The sequence below is a fragment of the Microtus ochrogaster genome, chromosome 8, assembly GCF_000317375.1.
Source record: "Microtus ochrogaster isolate Prairie Vole_2 chromosome 8, MicOch1.0, whole genome shotgun sequence".
Classification (NCBI taxonomy): Eukaryota; Metazoa; Chordata; class Mammalia; order Rodentia; family Cricetidae; genus Microtus; species Microtus ochrogaster.
The window spans coordinates 12,856,871-12,881,172 of NC_022015.1; the positions used below are offsets into that span (position 1 = coordinate 12,856,871).

At 39.9% G+C, this 24,302-nt stretch overlaps 1 protein-coding gene and 1 pseudogene across 1 annotated transcript in view; one reads left to right on the forward strand and one right to left on the reverse strand.

Moving 5' to 3' along the window:
• Nlrp14 (NLR family pyrin domain containing 14) overlaps positions 1–19,305 on the reverse strand; it is a 23,044-nt gene extending 3,739 nt beyond the window's left edge. Inside the window, exons 1-8 of the mRNA XM_005351100.1 lie at positions 19,230–19,305; positions 17,231–18,824; positions 15,344–15,517; positions 11,839–12,003; positions 8,472–8,642; positions 7,155–7,325; positions 5,638–5,808; positions 2,553–2,723 (exon numbers count right to left, since the gene is read on the reverse strand). Of these exons, the coding sequence (XP_005351157.1) occupies positions 2,553–2,723; positions 5,638–5,808; positions 7,155–7,325; positions 8,472–8,642; positions 11,839–12,003; positions 15,344–15,517; positions 17,231–18,824; positions 19,230–19,305 (2,693 nt within the window). The remainder of the gene's footprint in view (positions 1–2,552; positions 2,724–5,637; positions 5,809–7,154; positions 7,326–8,471; positions 8,643–11,838; positions 12,004–15,343; positions 15,518–17,230; positions 18,825–19,229) is intronic.
• On the forward strand, positions 12,713–13,023 carry LOC101980427 (annotated as a pseudogene).
• Positions 19,306–24,302: the final 4,997 nt, after the last annotated feature.

Below are 24,302 nucleotides of genomic sequence, written 5' to 3' on the forward strand. Positions count from 1 at the left end.
CACACAGACACACACATACACAGACACACACACAGACACACAGACAGACACACAGACACACACATACACAGACACACACACAGACACACACATACACAGACACACACAGACACAGAGAGAGACAGAGAGATAAGACAAAGATAGACAGAGACAGAGAGAGACAGAGACACAGAAATTACACCTTTTGTAAAAATAGTCATAATTATTTATTGTACATTTCAAATTCACTGCCTTGCCTCCAGGTCAGAAAAGATACACAATTAAATCCAACCACCTGATCAAGAGTCCATGCTCAAGCCAATAATAATGTAGGAACTGACAAAATAACTTGAACATAACCTTCTGCACACAATATTCTCCCAATCAACTAATTTGAATTTCACTTTCATCTTCATTTACCCAGTCATACAATTTCAAGCTCATATAGGTGCTGAGCATATAAACTGTTTCGAAGTTGCTGCTCACATGGAAAAAAACACTAGTATGATTAAACTAAAAGCAAAGTGGAATATAGAAAAGAGAAAGTCACATTAATTATAACACAAGGTACGGGCATCTCAGCAAGTACTCCTTAAGACAGAGCACTGAAACAGAGCTCTCTATGATTCATCAGGCTTTGTGGCATACTCCTATGATCACAACACTAGGGAAGCAGTGGAAGGTGGGTCATAATGAGTTTTAGGCCAGCCAAGAAAAGGGAGATCTTGTCTCAAAGCAAAAAATCTCATACTGTCTATAAAATAATTGTGCAGTATGAAGCTATTGCAGTAATTTGAGGGAAAACTGTAGCTTATATATCTGTGATAGGAAAGAAAAGCAAACTGTATGATCAAGCACCCCACTAAAATTTTGAAGAATAAGTCAAGCAGTGCTGGCACAATCCCAGCACTCAGGAGACAGAGGCAGGTGGATCTCTTTCGAGGCCAGCCTAGTCTACAAAAACTAGCTTCAAAGCTACAGAGAAACCCTGTCTCAAAAAACTGGAAAAAAAGAAAAGAAAACAAGAATTTTGAAAAATGATAAAATAAACCTATGAAAAATAATAAATCCTAATATTTACATTAAAATGATTATCAGTGTTACATTTTTTGAAAAAAATCAAAAGATACAAAGATCAAATTGCCAGTATTAAGGGAAAAAAAGATCAATATAGAGTTAGAATTTTGGTAGATAAATATCTAAAAGTTGCCAATAAGTTACGTAATTTAAATAAAATGGATAAAATATACCAAAAAGAACTCACTACTGAAAACCCAAATAAATTTTAAAATTTATATCTAGAATTACAATATTCTAAATATAAAATTAGTTTCACCAGAAATTATTAAATTCAAGGAATAAATATAGCCTTACAAAATGTTTTAAGAAACAAAAGGGATAAATATTTTTAACTAATTTTATGAAATTAGTGTAATTTAAACAAATGACTATATAAGAAATTAGAACCTAATGTTTTATAAGCAGAGATATTGAAATGTATTTTAGCAAAATAAATTATACAAGGTATGTAAAAGAAATTTCAGCCAAGTTGATTTTAGTTCATAAAATACAAGGATTTGGTTCTAATATAAAAAGAAAAGCCAAAATGGTCTTGAAAAAAACATGGGAAGACTGGTCCTAGTGGGTGCCACAGTGGCAAAGTTGTCTTCATCAGAGTGCACTAATGAGGCAGGAGATCACACACAAGCTAATGGAGGGAGATAGAAAACGCAGCCACAGATCCATCCACCAGCAAAAGCATGACTGATGGACAAGCTATCCCTGACAAGCAGAGGAGAGAAAAAAGTCATTAAACTCTGCTTTTAAAAGAATTTTTTATAGAAAAACAGTAGGCTGGATTCTACTGCTAGTCATATTTTATACATGTATTTATTGTGTATGTGTGCATGGGTGGAGGTGTGTGTATACCACAGTGTGGCGATGAGAGGGAAACATTCAGGAATGGTTTCTCTCCTACAACTTGGGTTCTGTGAGTTCTGAGAACTGAACTCTGGTCCTTGTCAGCAAGTGCCTTTATATAATGAGCCAACTCACTAGCCCTCCAACTCTAGATTTTAATGGTTCATAATTTGTGTTTTAGTTATTTGACATTTTGGTTTCCTGCCCATAAAGTATAATCTCAGAGATCAAAGAGGTGAAGCTGAACTAGCAAATCTCAAAAGTAAAATATTGAACAACCTAGGACTAAAAGAACACAGCATATAGAAAGGACGAGAGATTACAAGCTCCTTGAGAAGTTGGCATCCTACAGAAACAAAATCTTCAATTTAATATAGAAAAATAATCAAGAACAATTGGAATATCTGAACAATGTCAGAACATGGAGATATTTTACTATTTACCTATCTGAGATACTAAGAAAAGGGTGAAATAAAGATTCTCTAGCAAAGGGCATACACAATACAGGCCCGTTAATCTGAATTCAGGTCCTTATTTCTGAGACTATCTTGTCTTCGAGCATCATTTGATCTCCATTCCCCACATAGAAAATTACCTTTATCTTCACCAACCACCAACCAGACTGTGTTTTTATAATGGAAAACCGAACTTACCCTAGCCTCTGAATTTGGCAGTTTGGATTTTTTAAAGCATCACACAGAATATGCAGGCCAGCATCCAATAAGTAGTTGTTCCCGAGGTCTAGGCTCCACAGGTTTGGGCTGTTTACAAGAACAGAAGCCAGATCCAGACAACTCTCACTCGTGAGAAGACAGCCCGTCAACCTACAGAAAATACATTAGAGGACGAAAGAGCTCATCAATGGCAAGACTGAACTAAGTTCTTCCAGAGTTGCCCAGACAGTTAACCTCTTTTATGTAGAATGCAACCCGGACACACCTGAGATGGGATGGCTTAATCACCAGGAGAAAACAGAAGGAATTTTGTTGTTGTTTTCCTATTTGTTTTTGTTTTTTTATTTCACTATTTAGTTCTGTCCAGCACAGAACTTGCTTTGTAGACCAGGCTAGCCTCAAATTCATAGAGATCTTCCCTGCCTCTGCCTCAGGTGCTGGGACTAAAGGCGTGAGTAACTATCATCTGCCCCAGAAGGAATTTCTTGATGAGCAAAAGAAACTAGTGTGTGAAGAGTTATCTCCCCTAAACAATGCTTTCTAAGTCTAGAGTACATTAGTGGTTTCTTTTTTCCATTTTGAAAAAGTTCCCCTGTGGTCTGGCAGTTCTGCCTGTATGCATGTGCACTATATGCACTCCCAGTATTCAGGGAATCCAGAAAACTGACGGATCCTCCAGGTACTGGAGTACAGACAGTTGTGAACCACCAATGAAGTGCTGGGCTCAAACTGGTCCTCTGTCAGAGTGATCAATGTTAATATCTGAGATCTCTTCAGGCATTAATAATTCTTTAAAACATGAATATAAACTTTCCAAGAAACTTCACACTCTAGAAAACTATATATTTATTTTTTTATGTTTGGGAAATAAGCTTGGAGGTCTTGGGATTAATAGGTCAACTGTAAAAGCCATAGGTTCAACCTGCTGCTGCTACCACACACACTAAAATTATTAAAATTTTGTCTTTTGGCTATGATGTGACTGTTGTACTCAGCTCACAGCGGCTGCTCAAGACCAAAATGGACGGAAGAGGGACTCTCCAGGCCCCACCTTTGTGTTTAGTTCTAGGAAGAGGAGTCTTTTCTTTGGGAGTGTAGGTGCTGGTAGTTGCCTATGTTCCAAAAAATGACCCCAAACCTTTGCATAGGAGCAATAGCAATTAGATTCAGTGTGTTCTAAAATAATATTTATTAAAAAGGCAACTTGATATTGGGAGGAAAATTGTTTGGGGTATTTGGGAATGGTATTGGATATAATGAAAATCTATAAATGTTTAAAACTTTCAAAGAATAAAAATGTTACATTAAATAAACATTAAATGGGGCAGGAGAGATGACTCAATGCTTAAGAGCACTGGCTGTTTTTCCAGAGGACCCAGGGTCAATTCCAGCAGCTACATGGTAGCTCACAACTGCCTGTAACTCCAGTTCCAAGAGATCCAACATCTGCACATGGATACACATACATGCAGGCAAAATACCAAGGCACATGAAAAGATAACATTAAAGAAACAAAAAAGCTACAGAAAGATATTTCTTCCATGTTCTCTGCACATTCACAAGCCTTCCCTCACAGGCCACACACAGATCTCTGGTTTCCAGTACTTAGAAGGATCATGAGATCAAGGCTCACCAGGACTACAGAGGGAGTGAAGGGGGCAGCCTTAAGTTAGTGAGAGCCTATATCAAAAAAAGGTATACATGTAGCTGGACGATGGTGGTGCGCATCTTTAATCCCAGCACCTGGGAGGCAGAGGGAACTCTTGAGTTTTGAAGCCAGCCTGGTCTACAGAGCAAGTTCCAAGAAAGCCAGAGGTTTGACACAGAAACCCTGTCTCCAAAACAAAATGAGAAAACCAAAAACTGGTATGCATGGACCATGTACCCACCCCTACTATTTCAGACCTGTTGTAGTTTCTTCACTTGCTTTTCCTTTTCTTCAGCCTATGATACCCTCACGTGGTTTCTAGTGCTGTCAAGAAACATGACCAGGGCTACTCTTATCAAGGAAAACATTTAATTGAGGTGGTGGTGCATTAAGAGTTATGCTACTGTACAAAGAATATTACCATAAGAAACAGGAAAGGCACGGAAAGTTCAGGAACTTTCCTCCCAGTAACCTGCTTCTTCTAACCAGGCTCCCAGTAACCTGCTTCTTCTAACCAGGCTCCACCTAGGTAATGTTTCTTTCTATCACTTCCTCAGAGCACCTCTGGCTAATGACCAAGATTTTGGCATCTAAATATTTAGGGTAGGGCACTGGGGAGGTCAATTGGGGCATGAAAACAGAATATAATGACACATCCATCTGGAGAAGAACCACATTACTTTGTATGGAAACATAAATAACTTTTTTTTTTTATAAAAAGTCTATTGTAGGATTAAGAAAAAAACAAATTGTATTATAATCTAAAAAAACTTAAAAAAAAACCATCCTCCAGTTTCTTTGAATACTGACCTAATAGAAAAATTAGTTTAAATATAAACCTGAGGGCTGGGAGAGATGGCTCAGTGGTTAAGAGCACAGGCTGCTCTTCCAGAGGACCCGAGTTCAATTACCAGTACCTGCAATGGCATTTCACAACTGTCTTTGTCTCCTGTTCCAGGGATCTAGAACCTTTTACTGGCTTTTGTGGGCACCAGGCATGGACATGGTACACCTTCATTCATGCAGGCAAAACATTCATATACATATAATACAATAAAACGATAATTTAAAAAAGCAAATACCTATTGAAAAACAAACTTGAAAGAGAAATTTCAGCTTTGTGGACATAGCCGATAAAAGACAGACCTACCTGGGCATAATCCAAACTAAAACATCTCCTGCTTAGTCTGATGCCTCTGGACCTTTACATCATGGGGACCATAGTAACTGTGGGTTTCAGTTTTGCATTCAAACAAACAGGTGTCTTTAGCTCATCTCCAACAGAATGGGGAAAAAATCAGATCTATCCTTTCTCTGACACTCATCTCTCACTCAGTTCTTCCTTTCATCTCTCCCCTGCCCTCCAAGACCATTCCTAGTTCAAAGTACCCAACAAGAGAGTCCCAGAAAACCTACTCCAGCTCTTCAAGAGTACAAGTTGGCTGCTGAAGGACGTGACACAGAAGCTTTATCCCACTGTCCTCAAGCCTGTTTCCTCCCAGGTCCAGATGTACCAAACTCCTGTTGATCCCCAGAGCAGTGGAGAGGAACTCACTACCAACCGGAGTGAAAAAGCCACACCGCAACCTACAGGGAAGCACAGAATGAGTTAAGATGGAGTCATCTCTTCCGCCCAGCACTGGTCTCATCTGCTCCCCAATCCTCAGATCCGACCTCTTACTCCCAGCCTGTCCCATGCGAGTCACTTAGTCTACAACAAACCCTTACAACTGGACTCGTGTTCTTCAGAGCCAATCCCAATGTCTGTTTCCACTTTTCTGAAACAAGGTCTCAACTCTGCAGCACAGACTGGCCTACTTCTCACTGTAGGGCCTGCCGGGTTTGAAACTCAGTAATTCTCCTGCTCAATCTCCCTGGTTCTAGGATTGTACCTGGCTCAGCTTTCCACACTATAAATCAAACTGTGATCTCTTTGTTTTCCTAAAAGTGCATACAGTACTCTTGCTGAAGAAAAGACATGGAATAGAGAATCATGCCATAGAAATAAGCTAAGTGTTCTTTCTTTACATTTACTAGGGATATTTTTATCAGTAAAAAAGACATTGTACCATTAATAATTTGGGTACAACAAGCCTTATAAATGGAAGGAAATAATGATAACTCTTAAGATTAGTTTCAAAAAGGTTAATATGTAAATGTTAAATTCAGAAAAATTTGGAATAATTTCACATATAAATGTTAATAATAAGATTATTAGACAACAAAATTACCTTTCCAAAATATGACTAAAAAAATTTAGGATTCATGAGGCAGAATGACTTTCAAAAAATTTACACATCTGGGCTGGGTTAATGTAGTACATGCCTATAATCCCAGCATTTGGGAAGCTGAAGCAGTATTGCTAAATTCAAGACTAGCCTAGATTACATGGCAAGTTCAACACTAGCCAAAGTGACACAAGACCGTATCTTAAAAACAATTTTTAAAATATAATAATCTGTAAATTACCATAAAGTTAGAAATAGAGCAACAAACTAGGAAAATTCTAGTATATAAAAATAATTATTCATGATAATAATCAGATATGATGTTTTTTGTTTTTGTTTTTCGAGACGGAGTTTCTCAATACCTATGGAGCCAGTCCTGGAACTTGCTCTGTAGACAAGGCTGCCCTTGAGCTCAGAGTCTCCTGCTTCTGCCTCCCGAATGCTGGGATTAAAGGTGTGTGCCACCACCACCTGGCAGCAAACATAACATTTATAATAGAAAACATCCAGAGGAAGCTGGAGTCTTTGAAGAAGCAATTCCTAGGATACGAAAAGCCCTAAATATCTACAAACCATGCTCAAGTGATTTAAAAGTTGTGTTTTTAAAGATTTTATTATGATAGTGTATATGTATATGCATATGTAAACATATGTATATACATCCATTCTAAACTATGCTGTATTGGGAAGGGGCTAGACACTCACACAAGGCTCTGGAGAGTACACTGTGGATGTTTCAAGGCATCGCTGAGAAGTTCTATCCCTTCATCTCCCAAGAGGTTGTCTGCCAAGCACAAATGTGTCAGCCTCCTGCTTTCGGTGAGAGCAAAGGAAAGAATGCCACAAACATCTTTTGTGAAGCCACAGCTTGCTAAGCTGAAGGAGAAAACAGATGAGAGAGGAATCATTCAGTTTCCAACCATCTTGCCATGTTTAATGAGAAAATTACCTGATACTTATATCAGTCACTTTTCCTATAGAATCAACCTTGACAGATATTTAAATTGTGAATTGTGCTGTATCTAGATATAGGAGAGAATGACACAAAACTGGAGAAGGCTAGAAGAACATAAAAAATAGTTTTATAATATTTAAAAACCCAATTTAAACATAAAAAAGTTGGGCTAAGGAAATAGCTCAGTTGGTAAGTCCTTGCCACACAAGCATGAGAATCACCATTTTGATCACCAGAACCATCTAAAAAAAAGAGTATGGCAGAATGTGTTTATAAACCCAATTCTAGGAGGGTAAAGACAGGTAGATCTCTGGGACCTGTGCTGGTCAGCCAGCTTAGCCTATTTGGTGAGATCCAGGCCAATTAAAGATTGTCTCAAAAAATAAGGTGGATTACTCCTGAGGAACGATACCCAGAGTTGACCTCTTGGGGACGATCAGGGTTGGCCTCCGCGCACACACACACATGAATTTATACATAGTACCTGTGCAAGGACAAGTACTGAAAATGCCTTTCAATATAGCACATAGACACAAAGACAGAGAGGAAGGTGGAGAGAGAGGCGGAGGAAGAGAAGAGGGATGAGTGGAGAGGGAGACACAAATACAGCAACACACAGAAACAAAAGCAGAGACAGATGTAGGGCACGCCCGCACGCAGGGCACGCAGACGCGCTGGGCACGCAGACACGCTGGGCATGCCCGCACGCTGGGCACGCAGACACGCTGGGCATGCCCGCACGCTGGGCACGCAGACGCGCTGGGCTCTCCCGCACGCAGGGCACGCCAGCACGCAGGGCATGTACATGAGAGGGAAAGGGGGGAGGGGAAGAGAGGGAGGAGCACAGGCAGAGACAGAAACATGGGAGAAGGGGACATGTGGTCATATAGCTTAGTGGTATTGCATGCTTACCATGTTCAAGGTTCTGGGTTTACTCCCAGGACCAAAGAAGAAATCAAAGAAGAGTATGGGAAGAGCTCCAAAGATCAGGATTGATAAACATGCCTACTAATGTTACCCCATAAATATTTCTATCTAGTTCATAAGTTATAAACAAAGTGACTCACGACAGTCTCTCTAGGCAACAGTTGGGATTTCCAAAGAATTTGCAGAGCGACTTCACTCCATAATTTGTCAGATTGTTGGTGGACAGGTTGAGAAATACCAGGCTGCTGTTCCTTTCCAGAGCCTCCGATAGTTGTTGACAGCGGTTCACATTCACATCACAGGCTTCCAACCTGGAAAGCAACACAGCCCCAAGGGAAACTACTCATTTCAGAGAATTACAACCTCTGTTCACTCAAATAGAGGGTGGCAGCCTCCCACTTTTGGAGATCTTGACTGAAAATCTAGCTTCCCTACATAAAACAAAATATTGAATAGCTAAAGCACATGGCCCTGATAGAATGATAAGCGGGACTGGAGAGAACCATCTTTCCCATCCTCCAGGGCCTTAACAATATGAATGAAAGCAGTTTTAAATCCTTAAATGGTATTTTTCCCATCAAGAGGAGAGGAGTTTTCTCCACCCGCAACTTAGAAGACAGAAGGACTGCTGTGTTGGTGTTGTACACTGATTTGTGGAGCAGGAGCAAAGGTGAACCACAAATCAGGAGACAGAGCTGTGTCTCCCATGAGTTTTTATTCATGCAGCAACCCACATTTTCTAAAGGACCTAATTTTGCTTTAATATTAAAAACTTTATTGTAAAGAACTTGTAAATAAAAAGAAACATCACCAGTGATGTTAGTGAGAACCAAGGTCCATAGATCTCAGTGAACCTCCAGAGTTAGAAAAGGATCTAATTTTTAAGAATGAAAACAGGGATATTGCTCCGGTGACAGAGTGCTTGCCTAGCATGCACAAAGTCATAGGTTTTAACCCCACCACTGCATTATAAAATAGAGAATAAGAAGCAAATCAGAAATAAAATTGCTTCTGAAAAAGAGAGTGCACATGGAGTCCTTCTAAATACCTGCACAGAGGCCTATGCAGAGATGACATGGCTGTGTGCCCAGGTGTATATAAGACAGGTGTATGTAAGACATTCCAGGGATGCCCTTTATTTTGTTGTTTGTTTAAGCAGGGCCTACATCCCAGCCTTTAAGAGTAGTACCTTTTAACTGAGCCACTGGGTTCCCTCATCAAAAGTCAGAGTTTGGATCAGGAGACAGGGGAGCAGCTCTGTGTCATCCTACCTGCTGTCATAGTGACAAAACAACCAACAAACAACCAAGTGGAGGGAAGATTTATCTTGTTCGTGGTTTCAGAAGATTCAGTCCATCATGGCAGGGAACCGGTGGGCAAAGGCCTAATGTGGTGGCCAGGAAGTAGGGGGAGGGAAAAGGAGGGGGACAAGGAGGGAAGGAAGGGAGAGAGAAGGAAGAGGAAGCAAGGGACTTAAGGTAGCCTTGGTTGGCCTGGAACTCTCAATGTTGGCAAGGATGACCCTGACACTCAGATCCACCTGCCATGCTGGGATTTAAAGGTGTGCACCTCTATACTAGACTTTCTCTGAACATTTTAGGAGCAAACCTATTAGGAAATATACAAATAAAACACCTACCAAGAGAAGGAGAATAGGCCTTTCTCCTCTTGAAATATATTTATAGTGAAGCATTTCCATGCAAATTACTGATAATTTTCAGTATGTCCAGATCCAAGATCTGAAATGTCTCTACAATTTAAACTATTCTAAAATATTTTATCTGTATATTTGCAAAATTCTTGCAATAAGGACTGTAGTTAGCAGAAAAGACTGGGAACTATTGTTTTTCAACAGTTTCATGACTCATATCAAGTCAGAAAATATCAAAATGCAATAATAAAAATATATAAAAAGCAAAAACTGGACTAAGGGACATTCATATGTCCAAATCTAATGAGATATAAAGCAAATAGGAGATTGGGTACCAAGATACATGAACTATTTCGAGGAGGCCTACAATACTATTGATTATAATACCCTGTGACCATCTGCATTTGGAGAACAACCACACTTCCATAATTCAGTATTATATTGTTGCAAACTTTGAGAACTTGTGACAAAACAGTCACTTCTGGACCTACTAAGTCATGTCACAAAGTTTCCCACTGGAAAGCTTGCTAGTGAGTTCTACATCGAGCATCATCGGTAAAAGACATTATCCAAATATCAACAGAAAAGGGATCTTATCAAGTCCTGCTATTTCCAGTGCCAAAGCTTTTGTTTTAGATCTATGGTCAATACTTTTTTTTTTTTTTTTGGTTTTTCGAGACAGTGTTTCTCTGTGGCTTTGGAGCCTGTCCTGGAACTAGCTCTTGTAGACCAGGCTGGTCTCGAACTCACAGAGATCCACCTGACTCTGCCTCCCAAGTGCTGGGATTAAAGGCGTGCGCCAGCACTGCCCAGCTTACGGTCAATACTTTAAGAACATCTTACCTACCAAATAACACTGCAAGTTTTTTGCTATTGACATTTTCTTTTTAGGCATAAGAACCAGTGGCATATATCTCACTTGACTCCCAGATAATACAGGTTTAATCCTAAATCTACTTGCCTGTTGACTAAGTTTCTATCTCAACCTGACCCACTCACAACTGTACATAACCCATGTTCAAGAATTGCCCATCAACTCCCAAGATGTACTATTATCAAGTGAATTTCATATTTTAAAACCTGGCTAAGACTTTCAAAAACTCCCCACTAGTCACAAAATTCACCTTCCTATTTTAAAAAGAAGGTCTTACTCCACGCTTTGCCACTTCTCCAGTTCCTCGATTATAAGTCTTATTTGTGAGAAAGGAACTTACCATGTCCCTTTGTGCATTAAAGTTCAGGCTTGACTTACAAATTGTCCGGAGATTATAAAAACATTTAAGATAAACTATTTTTCTGGTTTTATGTGCATGTGAAACCGATTTGACTGACTTTGACTAGAAAAATAAAGAGTTCTCTTAAAAGCTGTCATCCAATGTGCAGACCAGGGCTGATGGCTAAGGTGCTTCTATTCCTAAAGAGCAACCGAAGGCCACCAATAAGAGGGACAGTACATGACAGTGCACACCTTGACAGTTGACAATTGCCACACTGTTCTTTCTCAGTCTTCTAGGCTTGGTTCTGAGTCACAGTTGAAGATAGTAAGAATTCATTATCAATAATCAAATAGACAGAGCTTTCTCTAACAAACATGGTTTCTTACTACCATTAGTCAAAAGTACAATATATCCTAGAACTGTCTGTTCCCGCCCTTCATCTGGGAGAAAAAGACACAGAATTATATACAATGAAAGGTGTTTCATGGGGAATGAGAGGAGTGAGCAGTCTTGTTGTGAAAAAAAAATGAACGAGAAAAAGTAGGCTTCCATTAACTAAACATCTCTATGAACACCAAGCCCAGACTTCACCTTTTGTCTATTGGGCAGACAAAAGTTATATTGAAAGCTCAAACTTACCTCAGCACCCGTAATTTGCACTGTTGGCATTTCAAACCTGTGCATAAGCTCCTTAACCCATTGTCTTCTAAGTCAGTATGTTTCAGGTCGAGATGTGTCAAGGTATGGCAGGCAGCCAAAAAACTAAAATCCTGACAGCTATTCAGGAAGCAGACCGATCCAAACCTTCAGCAGAAATACATACAAGAGTGTTTATACAGTCAGCTCCACTCACAGCGTCATCATCCCCTTCCAATCATTATTCTCATCTTTTATCTGATGCTGGGTTTTTCATACTACGGGTAAGGCGCCAAAAGAGTTCCAGAGAAGTACTGAGAAACTCAAGTGAGTTTGAATTTGTAATCTGACTACTGACATTCTCAACTATTTGACATTACAGGAAGTGAAGATGGTAATACCAGGAAAGGTAGAAAGAAGCCTCTGAAGATTTAGGAAGACTATCACAATTACCAGGGTCTCTCCAAATGCTTCTATGACAACATGAACTTACAATGCTTAAATCTTTTCCATAATCAAAAGCAGATGAGCAATTAGGATCAACTATCAGACGTGTATCACTAGCAACATACACTGTTGCAGACCTGCTGGTATGCTGTGGGTGTCAGCGAGTGTAGAGGAAATACAAAGGTCACCTCCCAATTTTTCCTTATTTCCTTCTATTCTCATTTGTGTTTGATGTACTTGATTCCCCTGCAATGTCCCTTCTGACTCTGAATTCATCTATCCATGCTGCACCATAACTACTAAGGCCCCTGGAAAGCACGCCCCTCCTCAGCTCATTACCCAGCATTCTTTCTTCCTCCATTTCTTCTATCCCCAACTAAGCACCCACAAGAAAATACTTTTATGCAGTGCCGATATCATACCCGCCAACATGGTGAACGTTCCTAAGATTCCCCAGACATTCTGCAAGAAATGTGGCAAGCACCAACCCCACAAAGTGACAAGAAGGGCAAAGATTCTTTGTATGCCCAGGGAAAGTGGCGTTATGACAGGAAACAGAGTGGCTATGGTGGGCAGACTAAGCCTATTTTCCGCAAACAGGCAAAAACTACAAAGAAGATTGTGCTGAGACTGGAATGTGTGGAGCCCAACTGCAGATCTAAGAGGATGCTGGCTATTAAGAGATGCAAGCATTTTGAACTGGGAGGTGATAAGAGAAAGGGCCAAATGATCGAGTTCTAAGCTGATTTTGTTATGAAGACAATAAAATCATGAGCTTTTACTCAAAAAAAAAAAAAGAAAAAGAAAAATACTTTTATCCATTTACAAAGCTAACCGTCCCTCTAAGTTACTATGTAGATATAAATTGGAAGCAATTTTTTCAAAAGAAAGGGACTTACCACTAAGGAGCCCAAGACTGAGAACAGTCACCATGGCATCATCCCTTGGGACTCTTGTTTTAATAGAAGCCATTAGCCAAAAGGTAGCATTTGTAATAAAAAATATTTCCACTGGTGACATATGGGGAAGACAATGTGAGGGAGATGCTTAGGGATGAGTGATGTGGGAGTGATTTCTTATTAATAAAGAAACTGCCTAGGCTCATTTCATAGGCCAACCCTTAGGTAGGCGGAGAAAACAGAACAGGATGCTTGGGAGAAAGAAGCTGAGTCAGAGAGTCACCATGATTGTCCCACTCCAGGCAGATGCAGGTTAAGATCATTCCTGGTAAGCCAGCTTGTGGGCTACATAGAATAATAGAAATGGGTTAGATCAATATGTAAGAGCTAGCCAATAAGAGGCTGGAACTAATGGGTCAGGCAGTGTTTAAAAGAATACAGTTTCCGTGTAATTATTTTGGGGCATAAGCTAAGCTAGCCATGTGGGCGGCCGGGTGCCGGGGATGCAGCTCCGCCGCTCCTATTTCAACAGATGAGTGAAAAGATCTCACAGAACCACTGGCCTCTCCTCATCTATCTGTAGGTTTAGATAATGCTTGAAATTTGAGGTCAGAGCTCCCAACCATGAGATTCTAAGGAGAAATGTTTGACAGGACTGGAGACTAGTCTCCAAGATGATATCTATTTGGCAATACTAGGAACAAGGATGTCCTATTTGTTTGGTGTGGTATACATGACTAACCACAAAATAGACATTACGCACATTATAGACGCTAAGTACAGAGGAGTATACAGACAGTTCCATTCCCCAGGAGAGCCAACAGCAAGAGATGTGCAATCATGCGTATTTTAAATGGAGGTAATCTGGAACCAAATTAAGATTTTAGAACTGCCCAGAGTAAACATGGGCACAAGTAAGGAGCAGGTGGAATATTCATATATTGTGGGCATAACTGTGTTGCAAAACAGGCATGATCTTAACAGATACATCTATGGACTAGCCAACTCACATTTTAACCAAAGATGTAAAAAATTCACAAACAACTAAACAATATTCATCACAGCTTCATTTCCAATAACTAAATATTGAGAAAAAACAACAGTTTTTTTATTAACAAAGACAAAATGAGCAAAAAATTGCAATATAGTCACACAATGCAATGACAATGCCTATCAGCAATGAAAACCACCTAGTCAAATACACAAAGATAAAGTTTGACAGCATTGATTGAAAACAGCCACATCCTATGTTAGTTAAATGGTTTCTGTAATGAACCACAGCTAGCTAGAGTAGAAGATGGTTGCCTCACACTAGCGACATGGGATGACTGAATAGGAAGGTGTAGATGGAGCATTTTCATCTCAATGCTCTTCTGAGTGTTGGCTCTAAAGATGTTTATGATTGTCATTAAACTTTTTGTCATATTTAATAAAATTGATCATATCAAATATAAACCAGTCAAAACAAAATTAATATAAAATAAATTCTGTGTTAATACCTTTGTAAGTACTTTTGTGAGCTAAATTTAAGGTCTTAGTTCTCTGACATTCTTCATCCAGAAAATTTCTAATGCAGTCTCAGAACCACATGCCAACAGCTTCTGCAACCATTGCCATCTATCCCAGAACAAATGAAGTCATGATCCCATATCTTTAGGCATCTCCATTATTTATGTTCTTAGAATGTTTTGTACAATGATTTTATGTACAGCCACACATTATTTAATGAAAGAAGATTTTATATCATTTTGTGGTTTGGGCCTTGTGAAAACATGAAAGGCTGTCTTTACACATACTGACATTGGTCTGGGTCACTGGGAAACAGAGTGAGCACTATCATCCTTCATTGACCAAAAAGTATATGTGTCATATAACTATTTCTATTTACTACTGATTTTCCCTAACAAGGGTAGAAGGTAAGGCAAAAGAAAACCAATGGGAATACTCCCTTAAAATTTCCCCTGTGTCAGGAGACATTGACCCATGCCTTCGATCTCAGCACTCAGGGGAAGACAGATTTCTGAGTTCAAGGCCAGCCTAGTCTACAGAGCAAGGTCCAGGACTGCCAGGGCTACACAGAGGAAACCCACACACACACACACACACACACACACACACACACACACACACACACACACACCAATTCCTCATCTAAGACTTACTGTAGTTTTTGTAGTTTGCACTTTGGGTGACTTAATTCTTCATTTATAATCTTCATCAATGCTTCATCAAGGATGCTTTCATACAGATCCATTTCTCTCAGGGATTCATTTGTATGCAGTACAGAAAACAGATCTTCCCAGCAGTGAGTGATTCGAGCAACAGTATCCTTGAGGCTGTGTAATTGGAAAAAGGAAAGACCAGCCACTTTCGCTGCTATTGGATAAGCATATGCTATGAAAGCGCTTTAGTTCCATCTTTGTTATGAATAGTCCATCAGGACCTCGACTCTTGACTATCCCAAGATTTTATTTACCCAAGCCTCCTTCCCCTAAAATCTCATCCATTTCCTCCATATATATAATATACTATACATATAATATATACTACATATATATTACATAATATAATATAATACTACATATTCTACAGATACTTCACTTTGGAGGGAGAACCTCAGAATAAAGAAGTCTCATCCACATATCTGTGTGTATGATCTGTTTTTGTTTTGGGATTTTTATTGTTGCTTTACCTTTAATTTTGAAACAGGGCTTCCCTATATATCCCTGGCGCGTCTCAAACTTGCCACATAGTCTCCCCTGACCACAAATCAATAGATCTTCCTCTGTGTCTGCAGTGCTGAGATTAAAGGTGTGATCAGCCACATCCAACCTTGTGTGTCTGTTTTCCTCCAGGTGTATGCACTCATGCAGAGGTCAGAGGGCAACCTCAGGTGTTGTTTCTCAGGGGGCAAGCTTTGTGTCTCAGACAAGCTTTCTCAGTGACCTGGAAATTGCCAAATAGAATATGCTGACTGGCTAGTGAGTTCCAGGGATCTGCTTGACTCTGCCTCTTCCAGCACTGTGATTACATATGCATGTCCACTCTGTAAAGTTCTTTTTTTTTTAAACCTGAGTTTAGCTATTGAAATGAATTAATGCTAAACTATCTACCCACCCCTCTGTATTGAAATATAGTTGAAATGAATGATCCTGGAATGTCACTTCATGGTATTATCTAGCATGCTTTAAGATGGTGAGATTTTAAGTCCCAACTTTGGTGAAGGACAATGTAATGAATGATGCTGCAGAGTGGCAGACTATGACTTGAGCTTCTGATTTGCAAACATCTTAAATGATGAGCCATACTGAGAAAAAGGAAGAAAATGTGTTCTCTTAACAGAGGGATGCTTTTCCAATTATGCCAATGAAATAGTTTTTCCAACAGAAAAGTTGAAACTCAAAGACTTAAAATCTGATGGTGACCTCAGTTATGCCTATGGTTTTGTATAACTCAGCCTTTTCATTAGTCAAATTGAAAAAGATAGCATTTACCCTGTAGGACCAGTGGAAGAACAAATACATGCTGTATTGAATGATCGGCACCTATGTGAGCAATAGTCACTGCATAATAGTTATTGTTCAATGTATGTTTGAATCAGTAATTATGTATTTATTTTCTAGATAAACACCTATGTATCTCGGTTTTGGAAATTTTTGAATTGTAACCTCATAAGTAGTATCTATGTAAGAGTTCACAATTCTCTTGGCATCAGGATTAAACTGGGTAATACATTAAGCATCCTGTTCACTATATAGCTGTATGACACAGAATAAGCCCTTAATTTTAGTTAAATATAGAAATTCCATAGTTCATATCTTCTCACAGGTTTAAATGGGGAGAATCAGAAGAGCCAACTTGATGAAAGGGATAGAGTAAAATCATATAGAGTAGCAGAGATTAGGGGGATACAGGACAGATAGGTGGCCTATGTATATTAGCCTCATCAAGACTTCCAGATGAATTTTCTAAAAATAGTTACTTTACCTTAGTTGAATAATGTTTCCTTCTGTAAGACCTACTTCATGTCTAATAAACTAAACACTTACCAAGTTTCATCTGTGGGGTCTATGTCTAATATCTCTCTTAACTCTGACTTTATAGTTAGTTTAACAGATTGTAGAGAGTAGCAGTGCTTAAAGCAGAATGAATATATAAGCAACTGTTTTTCTTCTACAACCTGCACAGCAATCTTTTGGAAAGAGCTCAGTGCCTGAGTTATGAAGTCATTATCTTGAGTCTCGTACAGACAGTGAAACAAATCTAGAAGTCTCATTTGGGATGGATAGGAGTCATCTTTTTCTATTGCTTCCAGACACATAAGTAAGTCCCCTCTTACGTCCATGGATATTGTAACATTGAACGTTTCCTCCAGTTGGCGTACTTGCTCTTTATTCAGTAGACCGAACAAAAAGCATTTCATCTGTTCCAAATGAGGGTCCTCAGAATGGTTGCTTTCAAGTAACAGATACAGGCTTTCAAAAGGTTTGAGGGGATAATCTTTTTTTTCTGGATTCTCTCTTAACAAGTAGAACAAAGCTCCAAAAAACTCCTGAACATGGAGGTGAGTAAACGTATAGCAGTTTTCATACTCTGTGTCCTCATGAAGAACCTTCGCATCCAAGAAGACTGAGATGTCATTTCTGGTCAACTCATGTTTTCTGAGATTTTTCTTGTAGAGTATGTGCTTCATAGTCCAGATACCTTCAGCAGCTGCCTGGCACAGGCTCCTCAGTAGGGTTTCGTTGGGCAGAGTAACAGAGCTCCCATCTGTCCGTGAAAATAAGCTGCAGACATAGCATGTGAACAGAGCTGTGGTGGTTTGGCAGGTCATTGCAATATCACCACCTTTCTCCACTTGCTGCTTCAGACAAGTACAAACCACCCAGCACATTTGGCAGACATGGCACATGTTGAAAAGTCGTGGATTCTTCCTTATTGAATCGATCACACCCTTAGCCCATTTCTTATCGTTCAGAAAGAAATGCTGAATGTAGTCCATCCTTGCATTCTCAGACAGTCCCGGCAGCTCTACGCAATGAGGCTTATGTAACAAGGGCATAAGTTTCTTCCTTGCTGTGGATCTTGCTGTTACTAACAAGAATGATTCAGGAAGCATCACTTTCCTCAGCAAACTACTAATAAGAATGGACACTGGGTACTCCTGCGTCCAGTCATTACATAGTGCAAACTCTGGCTCTTCAAATGAGAAGTCCAGCTCATCAAAACTATCGATCAGAAAAAGGAGATTTCTGGACTCGGACAGGATCTGTTCAATGGGGACTTCAGACCTAGGCCAGTTCTTGGATATTAACTGAGCAAAGCTTTTCTCCTTTGCTTGACTAATTTCTCTCCCACTGAGGTAAAAAACATAGGCAAACTTCTCGAAGAGATTCCCATCTGCCCATTCTAACATTGCCCTTCTCAACAATGTTGTCTTCCCAACTCCAGCATCTCCATAAAGGAGGACTGTTTGTCGCATCTTATAAGTGTTGATAGCCGTATCAAATATATTCCTTAACAGCTTTTGGTCTTTCTTAATAATTCTCTGATATAAAGTTGCAGATTCTCCAGTCAAAGAGTTCTTATCCCATGCAACACAAAATTTTTCCTTTATTACAATTCTGTAGTCTGTTCCATCACCTAAGTCAGTTAGAAAAGAACCATACACACATTGAATTATCTTTAATTTCAGTGTTAAGATTCTCACTACCATCCTTGCTCTTTTCTCTGGCCATCCTTCCTCTTTTCTCTGTCCACCTTCCCTTTTTCTTTCAGCCATATAGGTATTAGGAACTGAACCCAGATCTTCTGGAGGAGCAGCAAGTGTTCTTAATTACTTAGCAATCTCTCCAGCTCCCTAGGCTAACTTTTGACTAGGCATTTCTGAATACTGTTTTCTTGATATCCCAAAGTCAACATAGTTTTGATTTTCACTTTGATCATAAATACAGTTTTATTGACTTTGAGTGACAGAACAGTGGTGCATTGGAAGTAAACTGCCCAAATGAATAATGGTCCTTAATGACATCTTAATGCTAAACTGACCAAAGTCTTTGTCCTCAAACAGCATTTTCTCTTGAGAAATTTGGTCTTCCATCACCTCAGCATCCTCCGACTCCATGGTCTTTGTTGTCCCTGCAACAGGTTCCAAGATGAGCTTTATGAATGGGGGCTAAATTTTTCTGTGTTGTGATTCTATTACAATAGGGATTTAGTAAAACTAGAGCTATGAGTTTCAAGCTGCCACAGCATAGCTGAGGAGAAAATTTGGTACAAACGCTGGGGTGGACCTCCTTCTCTCTCTCTGCTCTATCATCAGGCTTAAAGCCCCCCCACACACACACACACGAGAGCCTTACATATGAAGACTGGATGCTGCTCATGAATTTTAAACATCTAAGATTTCACAAAATAATAACAGTATTATTTGAGTTTGCCTTTTTAGCCCATTGCTCATGTCAGCAAATATGTTGATCATATCTGAGAGTCCTCAAAGGTTTTGCCTTGATTTGTGGTTTAGGCAAAGGCACTTTCAGTTGTAATGCAGATTACAATACAAAACTAAATTACAAAATGTTCCTCAAATGATCCAACGTCCCCACGAAAACAACTTCCAGATAGTTCCTTAGCAACACAGTTGGACTATGTTTTACTCTTTACACGTATCCCTCAGGTTCATCTTACCAAAATGTTTCGAGAGCCACGTTTCAGCTCTGCCCTCTTGGATAGAATTTGTTGATCAAGTAAACCAGTTTCTCCCACTTGGCCTCCACTGTGGCCTCTGGTATTGAGCAGCCTCCAGGATCTACGTTCTCCTTTAGGAGTAACTTGAATTTGTTTAGTCCCTCATTGTTCAGCTGATCCAAATAAAATAGCCTAAATTCAGAAAAGGAAAAAAAATAGCATCAATGTGTCTGGATTCAGTTTTGTGGGGAAAAGTGACTTAAAGACAGAATTAATGAGAGAGACCTATGAAGAGTGTGAGAAGGAAACAACTCTATACACACAAATTAACCCATCATATATTTACTCTAATCCACTGGACAGGCTCAGCATTGACCTCAAGTCTTCCATATGCTCTATCATATGACAGTCCTTGCCCTCCAGACAGAAGCAGGTAGGCTAACTGCAGATCTTTACTTCTCCCTCTTTAAATTCTGTTCCCAGCTTTGGGTCTGGCTACCTGCTGTGGCCTGTCCCTCCTCCATGCCTTTACCTCCATTGCATTAGGAAGATCTCCCACCTTCCTCCCCATTCATCCAGTTATCCCAGCCCCCAACTCCAGTAAGCATAGCCTTAGAAGTTTCCAGGTAAAACAAGTAGGCCAGTGAAGCAGGCAGTCAAGCATCAGGTCTTACTCTCCCTCCTCTTTTATATATCCAACCCCACAATTTCATATCCATTTTAGCAGATTACCTGTTATGGCCTCTCCATACTCTCTTCCATATTCCCAGAGGACTAAGGAGATCCTGGTGGAATGCCCTGTTTCCCCCTCCCATGGAATCCATTGTGCCCCTCCAAGATCATCCCAATTCCTAAGTTTAGTTCCCAAGTATCTAGAAACAAATTTTACCCCATCCCCAACTCCACCCAGTGGCTATACCTAGAAGGATTTGAGAGCAGTTCCTTATTCAGCAACAATCAGTCACCACATCCTCAAAGAAGAAGAAGAGCCCAACAGATACAAGGAATAAAACACCTAACAAAAACAAGACCAGATATCAACACCTAGAATCACAATCGTACCAAAGCCAGATTCCCAGACTGCAGCACAAAACCACAACCAGTAATAGTCAGGACAATTATGTCTGCACTAGATCCCAGCAACCCTACCTTAGCAGGCCTGAGAAGGACAGCACAGCTGACAAACAAGACAAAGACCTTAAAGCAGCCAATGGATGTTCAAAAATAGAGAATGAAGACATCCCTTAAAGAAATATATGAAAACCAAGAGAACAGTGGAAGAAGTGAATAGAACAGTTTAAGATCTAAGCATGGAATTAGAGCCAATAAAGAAAACTCAAACAGAGGGAAATTTGTGCATAAAATATTTAGAAATTCAAAACATTAGAGAAAAGCCTCAACAACAGAGTAAAAAAGACAGAGGAGAGAATCTCAGGCATTGAAGACACGGTAGAAGAAATGGATACCTTGGACAAAGAAAATGTTAAGTCTAAAAATAATTCCGGCACACTGTCCAGGAATTTGGAACACTATGAAAAAAATTTAAGGACAATAGGAATAGAGGAAGGAGAAGAAACCTAGGTCAAAGGTACAGAAAATACTTTCAACAAAATCACACAAGAAAGTTTCCCTAACCTGAAGGAGATGCCTATCAGAGTACAAGAAGCTACAGAAGAACCAGAATGGATCAGAAAATAAAGGTCCCTTGGCACATAACTGAATGTAAAGACGTCCAGAAAAAAGAATATTAAAAGCTTCAAGGGGAAAAGACCATGTAACAAAGGAAGATAGATTAGAATTATACCTGGATTCTCAGTTGAAACCCTAAAAGCCAGAAGGGCCTGGACACATGTTCAGCAGACTCTAAGAGACCAAAGATGACAGCTGAGGCTACTATACATGGCAAAAATTTCAATCACAATTAAAGAAACTAAAACATTCCATGATAGAAATGAAATTTAATCAATATTTATTTACAAGTTCAGTCCTACAAAAGGCACTAGAAGGGAAACTTCAACCAAAAGAGGTTAACTGCACACAAGAATCTTAGGAGACACATGTCTTTAAGGCCAACCTGGTCTACAGAGTGAGTTCCAGGACAGGCTCCAAACCAAGAGAGAATCCCGGTCTTGAAAAACCAAAATACCCAAAAAAACAAAAACCATAACATAACATAATAAAATAACCAAATCGTATAATAATGATGATAATAATAATAAAATAACCAAACCGTAGGAAATGATTCTAGGCCAGCAAATAAAAGAGGAAATGTGGACACACACGTAGACAGGAGATACAGAAAGCGAATGAGTCAGGCAGACAGAAAGAGAGGGCGAGAGGTTGTGACAGGCAGGGAGAGAGAAAGATAAGAAAGAAGGAGAGAGAGGAGGGAGAGAGAGACAGCGACACACAGAGGCACAGCCGACGCAGATGGAGAGGCATACACAGACTCAGAGACATGCAGAGACAGACACACAAAGAGGTAAAGAGACACACGTGCAGAGATGTGTCCGTGTGTACCGTGCCCACAGGCAGGCATTTCCTATTACGGTCTTAATTACAAGGCCCCATGCCTTCCCTTTGCAATAGCATTTCAGAGCTTGCTAAACCCCAGTGCCCCAGGCCCCCTCTTAACGGCCTTACTTGATTTCTTATTCTGCATGAGCACTCCAGATAAATACTTAACCCATACTTCTTCAGCACCTTGATTTTAGCTCCTCTTTGGTGATTTGCCCATCTTCCTCCAAAATTTCCTGTCAATCTTTCATAATTCTCCCTCTGTTCTTGGCAATGGTACTTGAAAAGACACAGTGGAAGTAAAAACATACAGAGCATTTACACAAAAGGTCAACTATCTCAAAGTTCCATAGTAAATTTGTACCTCAGTGATCAGAACCATGGTCGATTTTAGGCTACTTTAATGACTTAATAGAAACTTTTTTTTTCTTTTTTGAGATTTATTTATTTATTATGTATACAACATTCTGCCTCCATGTATGCCCACAGGCCAGAAGAGGGCGCCAGATCTAATTACAGATGGTTGTGGACCACCATGTGGTCGCTGGGAATTGAACTCAGGACCTCTAAAAGAACAGCCAGTGCACTTAACCTCTGAGCCATCTCTCCAGTCCCATAAATAGAAACTTTTAATTACTTTTAATAAATAGAAATATTTCATCTTAAGGACAAAATCTGACAAAAACAAGTTGTGTTGTAGTTTAAATGAGAGGAAAGGACTAATGAGGAACCTTTAAAGGGACACTAAGTACCCCAGAGCTACAAGGAACATGGTCAGGGGAAAGGAGACAACACAACACTGTCAGCTTCCTGCCTTTACTGCCTCAGGATCTTTCTCTACCTTTTCTTTTGTAACCCCAGAGCTCTCTACCCTGTTCTATAGCTCAGGCCTCCATCTGTGAGCTGAACCAAGAGCAACTGTCTCCAATGTGCTTCAGTCTGTTTCTCCCTGGTCTCTCTGTCCTTCCATTAGCATTTAAACACAGGAAAACCCAGCTTGTTTTTAACAAACATTCCCTTTCCTCCACATGCCCTCTGCCTTCTTAGCCAGAACTCTTCAGAGTTGTCTTTCTCTACTTCACCCCCTCAAATTTACTGCCAACAAAGGCTATTTTTGATCAACAATATCCCACATCATTTGGGCTTTTTGCCCAAACTGGCAAGGAATTTTGAATATAACCATCTATCTGTAAGCAAGAACTAAAGGAGAAGCTACGTAGCATTGTGATGATTAAGGAAAGCAAAGGTGTTTAGGTGGAAGCCCTACCACCGTCCATATATACCCAAGAAGGTTGGGATGTTGGGGATCTCCAGCTAGAGGCTCCATTCTACCCACCTTCTGGTCTCACTCCTCCCATTCCAAACCCGGCCCCTGACAAAGCCCACCAAAAGTCATCCCCTCCCTGGGTCTTCTCAAGACTACACCTACATGAATCCTCAGAAAACAGAAGAGTGTATTCAGGAACACACGAGCAGCAGCACCACCGCGTAACTTCTAAGTTCTGGATAAACACCCCAGAAACCCATCTATTGCAGTTGTAAAAAACACTCAAAAACAAAACAAAACAAAACCCCCAGTATTAGAAATTAAAACTCTGGCCTTCTAAACTCTGGACTATTTCCACAGCCCTGGTAAAAACCACACAGTGAAATCCTATGAAGTGGTGAAACTATAGGGCCTGCAGCGGGCCACCAGGATGAAGCTTACAGTGAGAGAGAGCAGTCAAACCCAACAAGATTATAAATGACACAAGCCCATTTGAAAAGATCAGCACAAGGAAAATGTACCAGGCTGTGTTGTTTTTAAACGTATTATATTTCAAATGGGCTAGGGGGAAGAACGATAGCTTCTACTTTTCTACAAAAGTCAGTCCATGTGACCACCATGGCGAGTGGGGGAGGGGTGAATGGCGCCCT